This window comes from Rissa tridactyla, chromosome 1, assembly GCF_028500815.1.
Source record: "Rissa tridactyla isolate bRisTri1 chromosome 1, bRisTri1.patW.cur.20221130, whole genome shotgun sequence".
Lineage (NCBI taxonomy): Eukaryota > Metazoa > Chordata > Aves > Charadriiformes > Laridae > Rissa > Rissa tridactyla.
In genome coordinates this window covers 7,198,782-7,211,029 of record NC_071466.1, presented here as the reverse complement: position 1 = coordinate 7,211,029, position 12,248 = coordinate 7,198,782, and the positions used below count along the sequence as shown (strand labels likewise).

The window sequence follows — 12,248 nt, the reverse complement described above, 5'->3', positions numbered from 1 at the left end:
GGATCTGCACGACAGAACTCGTAAAAATAAGCCAAATAAAATAAAACAAATAGCTCCCTTTTACCTTCTCCCTGCTTTTACTAATTTACAGGGGATATTCGTGTTACAGAGAAGTCCTAAACGGCTGAAAAGTGTGGTTTTCTTCTCTCCCTCCCCTTGCAATTACATCACACGCTGCATCAAAATTGAATTTCCTATCGCCTTTTGTATCAGTTGCTCCCTCTTCCTCCGCCTTGCAAACCCAGCCTGCCAGGCTGGCAAAACCCACCTCCTTATCTTCCTCCCCACCACCACCTCCTCCCCTCCCAAATCCCCTTTGAAGCTTGCCTCTGGCACCATGCCTACAACAACGGCACAGCGAGCAGACCTCTGAGACGAGCCCGCAACCAAAAACATCTCGTAGCACTTTTCCTTCCTCTTCATCCCACTGTTTTTTTCCTCCCCCCATCTCCATCCACGAGTATGAGGGACTGGTTGTACAGCACCCGGCGCGTGAGTTTAGGGCTGGGATTGCAGCTCCGAGAAATTACTTGGTATTCAGTAGCATCGATCTCCCTTCGCCAAGAGTTTACCCACGCGATTTCCAGGGATGGTCCCCTAGCCCCCAGGACGGCAGCATTGCTGCAGTGGGGAAAAGAGAGCGATGGGGAAGTGGGGAGGTGGAAATTGGCCTGTGTTTCCGTAAAAAAACAAGGGTGGGGAAGGGAGGAGAAGCTGCAAATTAAAAACAAAAAAAAAAGAAAAAACAAAAAAAAAGAAAAACCCAACCAAACATAATTTTGTGAAATCTCAGCTGGCAGCATCCCAGTTGAGAAGCGCCCTGGGACAGGGAGGGCAGGTCTCCACCAGGTTTTAAACAGGTGTGAGGGGAGCCCCAGCGGCGCATCTGGATGCAGCTCATGCTTCAAATGCCACTTTAATCCCAGCTTTCATCTTCCCCACTCGCTTTTCGATAGGGGGGGGGATGTGTCTGCTGGGAAGGGGAGGAGCGGCAACAACAGAGTCTTTCCTCCAACTGCCTCCCCTCCACCCCAGCCCCAAAAGACACCTTTGCAGCTTAACCACTTGCTGGCCAAAAGGCTGCTTTTGCCAGCGAAGTTATTAGGACCTCGCCCTGCCCGCTAGCCTTTTTCTCACGTCTATATCTTATCAACATGCTATCAGATTCCCTATGAAGATCATCTTGCCCCTGCCCTTTGGAGGAACCCAGGTCCTTCACTGGGGATTTAGCAACTTGCTTAAGCAGGACCCTAATGCCAAGCGTGTTAGGGAGACCCTCCACCCAGTTAGGGGTCTGTATGGAAGTGCCCCACTGAATCAGGGTGCCACAAACCAGCTTTATTTCTGTCCTGTATAGAAATAAAAGTTGCAAGCAAGTCAAGCTCTGCCAGCCCATGGGCACGTCGCATCTCCTCCTGCAGAGAGGAGGTGCCCGCTCTGCGCAAGGTGCTGGCTATAGGCAGAGCTGGGAGCCTAAATACGCGAGGAATCTGGCAGAAAGAAATAGCCAGGCTATGTAATTTAGCTGTCATGGCTGCTACAAGGTGTAAAGCCAAGACGGTGAAGAGCAGATCAGATCCTGACTCTCTACTTCCAAGGTGGTCCTCAGAGTATGGGGACAGCAAACGAAAGATGCCCTAAAGTAGGTGACTATTCCTCCCGCCCGACCACATGCATTTAAACACCCTATGGGGGGATTCATCCTGCTTCTCTTTATGCATACAAAAGGGGGATGCATGGTATCAACCAGCTCCCCGCAGCCCAGGGCATCTCCAAAGGGTATCTCTTGACATTTGTGTTGGATGTTTCTCTTTGGAGAGGGTGAATCCCCATCTGGAACATCCACTTGGCCATGACTGCATGCAGGGCAGCGAAAACACTGGCTCCAACAAGACATCTAAATTGAAGATGTCCGAATTTAAGAGTGCCTTTATAAAAGGTGGCATGGGGAGAGCCTGAAATGACAGTGATTGGCACAGTAGAATGGGAATTAGACATAGCACAGAAGAAGGAACAAAAGAGGAACCGCTTATCTCTGTTTCCCCACCTAACCCCAACTTCTCCACCTCGACACCCTACACCCTACACAACAGGCTCTTCCTGGCGTCGCCTTTCATTGTGCCTTTTCTTTGACAGAAGATGCTTGTTGGAGACTCACTCACATCCTCTTATTTATTTTGTGCACAGCTTCAAACCCGAGGAGAAAAGACAGATCACTCATCGAGGACGTCAAACCAGATGGGTGTTTGGAGGGGCTTGTTTGTTTATTTTGCAGTAAGCAACTAATTGATTGCTTGCTTAAGCAAAGAAATGAGATAGCGATGTTTTCACTTTGTTTGCAGTGACATTACCTCCGAGGAAACTCGATCCGGAGTTGACCACACTCCCTGGTATTTCTTCACCCGCCCACCCCCTGCCTCGTTTTTTAACACCCTTCACGAAATCCAAAGGTTAAAAGGTCCACAAAAAAACCCCATGTTATCTGTCAAGCATCCCCTGTGGTTGGAGATTGGCGGCATTATCTCAGCTGCCGTCCCTGCTGCTCTCAGCTCCTACTCAGCACGACCAGCGGTCCCACTGGGAGAGTTTCCCAGCGTGGCAGGAGCTAACGCTAGAAACTTCATTAAGTGGCTCATGTGAGCGTTCAAGTGTGTGCCTTTCCTTTGGTATCAATGAGGAGAAAAAAAAAAAAAAAAAACACGAGCCTAAATCATGCATATTTTGGAAAGAAGATGGAGACATATTGTTAGCACAAGCCCCTAGTACACACACTTGAAATCAATGAATGCCCGGAGAAATGCAGCGCTTGCTGCTCTTTAAATGGCTTTACAGTGTGCTTCAAATAGCAGTTGCAAAAAAAGGGTACGAGACCAGCAATGCCTACAAAGACTTTAAAAAAAATGCAGCGAGATAGCCAGGTACTTACATCCATTTTATCCCATAGCAAAGCCCCGTCTGCAGAATGAAAGACAGAAAACCAGCTAAGAAAAATCGCGGACTCGGCTTCATTTTCTCCACCGTCCCCCACTTGCCGAAGGAAATCAGCTTCTCCAAAGAAGGAAAAAAAAAAATAAAAGAAGAAAAAAAAAAAAAAAAAGAGTTTTCCTAATTTTCTGCACGACGTATTTCCCTGCAGTTTGGGTGTTTCTCCTCCTCAGAGATGAACAACCTGAAAGGAGAGAAAGAAAGAGCAGGAGCTACGGTTAACTCTGAAGTTTAGTGAGTCGTTGCGAGAGAGAGAGAGATCTATTATCCAAATTGCAAAGGAGTGGTTTATGAATCACGAAAAAGTTTGGATTATCCCCTCTCAGTCCCCTCCCTCGCCAAGCCTTGATACAACCTTTCGAGTCAACAGACAGACAAACCGTATGGCTTGAATTACACCCTGAGTTATGGTCTGATTGTGTGTTTCCATTTAACCCCGCGCATGGCAGGACTTCATTTGCTGCTACAATTCCTCCCCCCCCACCGCCACCTTCCTCCTCTCCAAAAAGTTTGTTTAACTGCTCGGGAAGAAGGGGAATTAAAAAAAAAAAAAAAGATAAATCTTTAAACAAGCCCAAATCTTCAGTTATTCATCTCTCCCTTCCTTCTCTCCGGATTTCTTTTATTTTTTTCCACCCCTCTCTTTTTCTACAGAAAAGACAAATTATAAAAACTGCGTTTCCCCGACTCCATGCAGGTGCCTGTGCCCTGCAGATGTTTCGGTCTGATCTGTTACAACAAATGCGGGGTAGTTTTTTTTGGTTTTTTTTTTTTTTTTTTTTTTTTTTTGTTCTTTCCCTTCTGCTTTCCTTCTCACCTCATTAACTCTGCCTCTCACTTCTTCCAAGTCCTTGGGCACCTGGAGCTCACAGAAAGGGCTGCAACTTCGTAAACAGAAAAAAAAAAAAAAAATCACATTTCTGTCTCCGGAGAGCAGGCAGAAGGGGACAAAAGCTCTCAAGGATTCCCCCTTCCCTATTTTTTTAGGTTGTTTTTCCCTTCTTCAGCCCCAAAAAATAAACAAACCAGGTGCAGGACTTAAATTCTTAGAGGGGTCCTCTCTGTCTCCAGGGCACGGCTTGCTTATTTTAGCAGCGGTATCAATAGCAGTAAATGGGGTTTCCCTTCGGTTCTTCACTTCAGACACCACTCGGGGCTGCTCTTTGTGGTCTTTGCGGTGGTTTCCCACCAGAAAGCCAATAATAAAATAAACAGGGAACAAAAAAAAAAAAAACCCTGCCCGCCACATTGCACCTCTGAAGTCTCACAGCCCATCGCAAGGCACGGTGGCATCCCTAAGCCGTGATCGTGCATCCATCCTGCCCCCCGACCCCAAAACACCACCCCCTTGAAGGGGCTTGGGATGGGACCGGGAATGGCTGGAGCAGTCGGCATCGCTTCAGGGAACCCCTTACCCTGGTAAAAGCACATCCCACCTGGCCCCCAGCTCTGGATTTGTCCCAGCTGCATCTTTCTACCTCCATAGAGGTAGAATTGCTCCATCTGGGGAGCAATTGGGTCCAGGGTTGGGGTGGGGGTGTGTGTGAAGGAATATATCTGGGTGTTTTTTTCTACCATCTCCAGTGTATTTTTCCATTCAGGCTGCTTTTTGGCTATCCCAGCCTGGTGTAAAGGGTTACTAGAGAAGTGCTGTTATTACAAAGGATTTTAATAACCTCTAGGGGCGAGTTCCCGGCTCCCTTGAAGTCCGAGACAAAACTCCGACTGACTACAAGGGAGGCAGGATTTCATCGCCACGGGTTGTTTTTCTTTAATGCCCGCTCCGATTTTGGGTTTGATGTGTCCCTTGATGGCAGCGCTCCCATGAGCATCCAGGCATACTCCTTCTTTCAGGGTCTTTCTGTATCTTTTCATCTTTGGAAGCTCTTTGCTTTCCCTCCCTCTCCGCTGGAAACCTTCAACCCTTAATCCTGCCTTCTGCCTTTTAGTGTCCATTTAGATATTTCAGACCCCTTATCTCCCTCCCGTGAATTGCTGAACAGCACAAGAGTTGGGTGTAAAATGTCTCAGATGGTCTAAAACCCTCTCGCTAACCCTGACCAGCCAACACCATACTCTGCTTCGCCCCCTGCCTTGAAAAAGTCATGATTTGGGGTTTTTTCCACCCTCCCTGCAGGGAGGAATAGAAGTGATCTAAACCCCCCCCATCCCCACCCCAAGAGCTACAAACTTGACCTGCAATCACCCCCCTGTTATTTGGGGAGGTAATAACACCTTTTTCCACACAGTCCTGCACAGGTTACGTTTGCAAGAGGAATTTGCAAGGGGAGGGGAGGCTCTTTGGGGCAGACGTGATGTTTACAGCTCTGGAGCGCTCCGGGTCACTGATCAAACCAGCAACAAGTGGCCTGCGGACTCCTAAAAAACGGAGCTGTTTTTAACTCAAAGCTCCCCTTTCTCTTCACCCCAAGGCTGTTTGCAGCCAGCTCCGCTCTTGCACGCAGAAAATGCTCCCATTCGACATCTCCGAGAGTCCGGTCCCGGGGGTTGGGAATAGGCAATAGGAACTATATATAAACAGCTCAGTATCCATCTCACATTTTCCCAGCTTTCCCACCCAAGAAGGAGAGACATCCACTTGACCCCGCTGCCAGCCTGCAGCTCTCCCTGGGAGAACAGTTTCCTGTTTTAGGGGTGGCACATCCCTATCACCCGCAGTGAGGATGAGGAGAAAACACAGGGAATGAGGAGTGGTGGGGCTGCTGGCAGCCCCCCGGTCTCCCCTCCCCATGCAACCTGCCCTCTCTCTTGCAGCTCCCAGTTGTGCCCTCTCCCTTGCAGCCCTCTGCATCTCCCTTCTCCATTGCAGCCCCTGGGTGTCCCCGCTACCCTGCCGTCTCACGGTCTCCTCTCGCCACTGCTGCCCCCTACATCTCCCTTGCACCCCCCTGAGACTCCCCTCTCCCTTGCAGCCCCCACATCTTAGGCATCCCTATACCCTTCTCCATCTCCCCTCTCCCCTGCAGCCCCCGGATCCCCCCCCCTCCCACTTCAGCCCCCAGGTGTCCAGGCTCCCTTGCAGCTCTTGGGTCTCCCCTCTCCCCTGCAGCCCCTGGCTCTCACGTCTCTCTACCCCCACTGGGTCTCCTTCTCCCTTGCAGCCCTTGAGTCTCACCTCTCCCTTATGACTTCCACCCTCTCTCCTGCACCCCGCCAGATCCCAGGTGTCCGTGCATCCTCCCCTCTCTCCTGCAGCCTCCAGGTCTCTTCTCTCCCTGCATCCCCCTGGGTCTCCCCTCTCCCTTGCAGCCTCCAAGCCTCTTTTCTCCCTTGCAGCCCCTTCTGAGACTCCCCTCTCCCTGCATCCCCCCCGTTCTCCCCTCTCCCCGAGTGCCCCCAGGTATTCCCTCTTCCTCACAGTCTCCAAGTCTCCCCTCTCTCCTGCACATCACCGGGCCCTCCGGTCTCCCTGCATCCTCTCCTCTCTCCTACATCGCCCGGGACTCCCCTCTCCCTTATAGCCTCCAAACATCTTCTCTCTCTGCAAGCCCACCCCCCGGGTCTCCCTTCTTTCTGCATTCCCCTGGGTCTTCCCTCTCCCTTGCAGCCTCCAAGCCTCTTCTCTCCCTTGCAGCCTCCCAGGTCTCCCCACTCCCTACATCCTCCCCATTCTCCCCTCTACCTTGCAGTCTCCAAGCCTCCCCTCTCCCTCCATCCCACCGGCTCTCCCCTCTCCCTCGCAGCCTCCAAGCCTCTTCTCTCCCTGCATCTCTCCGGGACTCCCCTCTCCCTTCCAAGCCTCTTCTCTCTCTGCACCCCCTCCGGGTCTCCCTTCTCTCTGCATTCCCCTGGGTCTTCCCTCTCCTCACAGCCAGTCTCCCCTCTCCCTTGCAGCCCTCCAATCCCTCTGCTGTCCGTGCATCCCCCCCGGGTCTCCCCTCTCCCTCGCAGCCTCCAAGCCTCTTCTCTCCCTGCATCTCCCTAGGACTCCCCTCTCCCTTTGCAGCCTTCAAGCCCCTTCTCTCTCTGCACCCACCTCCGGGTCTCCCTTCTCTCTGCATTCCCCTGGGGTCTTCCCTCTCCCTTGCAGTCTCCAAGCCTCCCCTCTCCCTCCATCCCACCGGGTCTTTCCTCTCCCTCGCAGCCTCCAAGCCTCTTCTCTTCCTTGCAGCCTTCTAGCCCTCCCCTCTCCCTTGCAGCCTCCAAGCCCTCTCCTGTCCGTACATCCTCCCCCGGGTATCCCCTCTCCCTTACAGCCTCCAAGCCCCTTCTCTCTCTGCGCCCCTTCTCCCTTCCCCGGGTCCCCCCTCTCCCCGCAGCCTCCTGCTCTTGGACACCCCCGTTCGCCGTTTCGGGGGGCTCCCGCCGGGGCAGTGCCCCCCTCCCGTAGCTCCCCGCACCCCGTGTTTGTCGTCCGTCCGCCCCCCCCGGTCCCCGTCCGCGCTTACCTCCGCCCGTGCTGCGCGGGCGCGGCGGGGCTGCGCGGGGGCCGGGGCTGCCTCTGGCGGGGCGGCCCCGCGGAGCCGCCTTATATGCGGCCCCTTCGGCTTTGATATGCGGCGTGATGTCAGCCCGGATTAGCATAACAAAGGGCTCGGCCAGGAGCGCTCCGCGCCCCGCGCATCCCCCCGCGGGCAGGGCCGGGGCTCCGCGGGGCTCCGCGCACGGAGAGGCGGGGGGGGAGCGGGCCGGGGGTGCCCCCGGGGACGGCAGGGACGCGGCGCCGCGATTGCGAAGGGCGTTATTCTAATGAGCGGTTAATGATTAGCAACAAAAATAGCCAGTTGGTGTTTTCACCGGAAACTTTTAAAGGTTGCCTCTCCGGAGGGTGATTAGCGCCTGCTGGGCCGCGCGACCGGCTTCCCAATTAAAGGACAAAGATACTTTTCATCGCACGGGGCTGTCAGGTGGATTTCCTTCTCCTGCGAGGGTAAGAAATCACTGCCCCGCACTCCTGAGGCTGCCCCACCGGGTCCTGCACTCAGCCCTCAGCCTCCACAGCCTCTTCCTCCCCCCCTTCTCTGTCTTTAATCAGTGGGAACTTCAGATGTGGAGACACGATTTTTGCTTGCACGCCAGTATCAGGGATGGAGGCTTGATGGTTGCCTGCTAGAAAGGGGAAAAAAAGAAAAAAAAAAATAGAAAAAAAAGAAAAATAAAGAAAAAAAGAGAAAAAGAGAAAGAAGAAAGAAAAAGGGAAAGGGAAAAGAAAAAGGCAAAAGAAAGGGGAAAAAAGAAAGAGAGAAAAGAGAAAGAAAAGAAAAGAGAAAGAAAAAGAGAAAGGAAAAGAAGAAATAAAAACAAAGGAAAAAAATAAGAAAAAAGAAAAAATAAGAAAAAAGAAAAAGGGAAAAGGAAAGGAAAAGAGAAAAGAAAAGGGAAAGAAAAAGGCAAAGAGAGAAAAAGAAAGGGGGGAGGAAGGAAAGAAAAAGGGAAAGAGAAAGGAAAAGGACAAGGAAAAAGAAGGGTTAATTAATCAACTCTTAAGAAAGAAAAGCCCAACTGGCTTCTCAACCTCAGGCCTCAAGGAGTCTGAATTGAAGGCGCCTGTGTCACCTATGGGCTGTGGACAAATGGGTGCTGGTTGCAAAAGTACCTGTGTCATTTTGCTCACTCAGTTTGATCGTGGGTTTCAGGTGAAAGGAAAGAAGACAATAAATGCTTTAGTCTCAGGACCAAGAGACTCAGAATAAATTTCCTAACGGTCTATTTTTGGAACAGCTATTTATATAGGATAACATTTTTATGTATGTGTCCCTGTGCCGGAAAGATTGCGTTCACCTACACGGGTCGCTAATGGGCTTTCCTATGTGAACTGCAAAGAGCCCTGTATACACAATCCCAAATTCCCAAAGCCACTATATTATTTGTTTAAGACCCAGTTTTGCCAGCAGCTTTGCACAGTATGTCCATTTTTCTTTGTGTGACAGTCTCCCGTAAGTGCTCAAACTGCTCAAGACTCCCATTTCCCCAGCACCCCCCTCTACCCCCCAGAAACATGTACCTACGAGGAGGAGGTTTTGTCAGAGTTCTCCAAGGAGAATGTATTTACATGAGGAAATCGCCTGGAATATCTATTGCAGTCCAGCTTGCTGTGCAAATGCCCTGATTTCTGTATGAATAGCTTTTTTCCAAATTACCTTAATTTTTAAAGGGCTGTTGGGAAAATGCAGTTGTTATTAATCAATAGGAGGAGAAGTAGTAAGCAGCAGTAGTCGTAATACTCATGATTTTGCAGTAGGCACCTGCTGTGCTTGGAGCCGTGCAAACACACCACAGCAAGGCAAGTCCTACCACCAGACCTTCATATTGTCGATGAGAATTGAATGGTCAAAACTGAGGGTGTGGAGGAGGAATATGGGAGGAAGGAGACCGTCCCAGTCTGCGTGGTTGTCTTGAGCCCTAAGCAGTTTGTTAAGGTTTCTTATGACAGGACAACATGCTGGAGAATCATTAAAAAAGGTACAACCACAAGTATCTACTCATGAGGGCTGCTTGTCCACAATGTTCATCAGGACAGAAGGACATAGGAGGCAGAGGTCAAAAGGTGGGACAAAGAGTAAGAAACCAGAAGGCTAGTGAGAAAGGATGTATGCATACAGGATATAGGATAAATATGCCCTGGACTAACCACATGCATATAGGGAGTTATTCAGGAAGGGCTTTAGGAACTTTAAAACCACCCCAAACCTTTGATCTGAGGCAATTTCATGCATAGACAAGCCCCCAGGCCCTGCTATGTCAACATGCTTCATTGCGTGTTTAAATCCTCTGAATCTCTGTGTGACACGTTGTGCTCTAAATGCTGTGATGAATCAGGGCCGTCCATTGCTGAAACGTTACAGGTCTTTGCCTCCTGCTCCTCATGCACGCATTAGGTTGTGGGTCTTGAGGCAAAGCAGGGATGCTTTTTGGGCACCTGGGAAGTGGGGAGCTGCCTGGGTGTGTATATGGGTTTTTTTTTCACAGGACTCGAGTGCTGAACCAAGGGCTTAAATCTAAAATTTTAGCAATCATTAGCTTTGCTACTGCTTCTGTGGGTTGAAGATATTACCATTTTCGTCAGCAGAAGGCAACCCAATTCACCATTTTCCACGAGGTTTTCATAAAAGACAACTGGTCACACCAGCGTGACAATAAATAAACCAGAGCTGTGATTTTTCCAAAAGCATATAAGCCCCATGGGAAGCAAGCGGTTGTTGAGCAAACAACCATCTTCAGCATTGCAGCCAGCAAAGACACAGTATATTCGTAGGGTATAGATGTATCCATCCATTATTAGAAGTGGAGGCAGTGGGACGACATTTTCTGGATTGCATTTCCTAATTGACCTAACTGACCTAATTATTAAACTCAAAGTAATGTTTGGAAAATCATCTTCTTGTTAATCTTTAGAAATAACTTTGAGCAGTATAAAGAAATTTTTTAGCATGCCAGAAAGGTATCGGGCTGGAAAATAAGGTTTTATTGTCTTCTGTTGCAGCAGGTGTGGTAACCTCCAAAACTTGAAACCCTCCCCAAATCTGCCAGCGAATAATAGAATTGCCTAGATTGGAAGGGACCTTTCAGATCATCAAGTCCAACCATCAACCCAACACTGACAAACCCACCACTACCCCATGTCCCTCAGCACCACGTCTGCCCGGCTTTTAAATCCCTCCAGGGATGGCAACTCCACCACTGCCCTGGGCAGCCTCTTCCAAAAGTCCTTGCAGGTTACCAGGAGCATGTAAAGCGACGAGACACTTCACAGCAGCACAGGTGAGACTCCCTTCACCCTGATGCAGCTACATCTGTCCCTGGCCTCCAACGTAACTCAGAAGCAAGAGGGAGAGCGAGTCCTGCAACCCCTCGCAAAACTCCTGGTGCCATTGCAGACCTCACCAGACTCACGCTACGTAGACCATCCCGCCGCTGTTGAGAGAGGGATATCGTTCAGGTGTTGAGGAGCTCAACTGGATGTCAACCAACCACATAGACACAAAAAAGGCATATTCCATTACTAATGCCCCAGGCCCACCCATGCTGCCTTCAGTAAAATCACTTATCATTCATTTTTATGCATGTGTCTCCTCATCCTGTCTTCTTCTTCCATCCCCCCCCCGCAAGAGGAGAAGACCCTCCGAGGATGACTCGGGATAACATTAAACATATGCAGAACCGGGACCCAAGTGTAAACTCTCCTGGAGCAGGGGGCCGTGCTCCTTTATTTAAAAAAAAATCTCTAAAGCGCCGTGCCAAGCCATGGTACTCTGCAAATATTTATTAATATGACATAGTTATGTATACTGTGGGGTGTGGTATTACGGTTTTATCAGCGGGTTTCAAGATGCTGTGTGCTACGAATGAGCTACGAAAGCCATCACACCCGCAGAGGGGTTAGGACAGCACTTCACCCAGCTTTAGCGCGTGTTCTGCATGCGACAGTCAAACGAGCCATTTATAAATGTTCTGGAGGGTTGGTTGTTTTTTTAATTATTTAGCTGGGACTCGTGGCTGGAAGGTGCCAGGACATGTGACAGCACGCCCTGCGACAGGATGACATTCCTCCCTTTTAAAGAAGTATTCTGGCCATCTTCAGACGCGGGCTCCAGCTATGAATATGAGTAACTTCGGACTAGTGACCGTTTGCTGGCCCGATGCACAGCTGGCTCGGCACAGCTCATATATGTAAAACCAAGTTCCTTTACCTGAAACAGGGTGACCACATCAACACTCTGCACCAGGAAACATCTCTCTTAAATCCCCCAAGCCCTGCCCAGACTTTGCTGAGCGTTTTTTTGGTGAGCAACACCGATTAATAATACATTATAGGTCAGTGAGCAGGTTTGTGTCCTTGACCCTGTTTAGTTAATAGTTTAAGCACATCTGAGTTTTTCACCGGGCCTCTAAATTTCAATTTGAAGCATTGATAGGGACTTCTTTTTTAAGACTCCTCCATCTATTGAAAAAAAAAGCCAAATTATTGTCATATGAGTTTTGACTACTCACCCATATGCTTTTTCTTCTGACAGGACAAACAAACAAGGACCATTTGATGCTAAAATCTTCTGCAAAATGCTGAAGAGCAGGAGCATGTATAAAAGGAAGGACTCAGTTACTGATGTTCCTCCAAATTAAATCAAGAATAGGGCATACACTTAAGGAGTGTTTTCTCTAGACTGTCTCATAGCAACCACTGATAGTCCTAAGGGGAAAATACAAGACTGGACATGGCCCTTCCTGTTCTGTACAGCATCTAGGGAGAAATGCCACATCTCCGAGAATCACAGAATCAGAATGGTCAGGGTTGGCACAGACCT

General features: G+C 49.8%; 1 protein-coding gene across 3 annotated transcripts in view; it reads right to left on the bottom strand.

The window, feature by feature from the left end:
- WNT11 (Wnt family member 11) overlaps positions 1–7,441 on the bottom strand; it is a 32,199-nt gene extending 24,758 nt beyond the window's left edge. For 2 of the 3 annotated variants that reach the window (XM_054188739.1, XM_054188742.1), the window contains exons 1-3: positions 7,395–7,441; positions 3,803–3,869; positions 2,927–3,169 (exon numbers count right to left, since the gene is read on the bottom strand). In XM_054188739.1, the coding sequence (XP_054044714.1) occupies positions 2,927–3,009 (83 nt within the window). In that variant the 5' untranslated portion in view covers positions 3,010–3,169; positions 3,803–3,869; positions 7,395–7,441. Of the gene's footprint in view, positions 1–2,926; positions 3,170–3,340; positions 3,375–3,802; positions 3,870–7,394 lie in introns of those variants that run through there. The other variant, XM_054188741.1, reaches the window with a different exon arrangement.
- Positions 7,442–12,248: the final 4,807 nt, after the last annotated feature.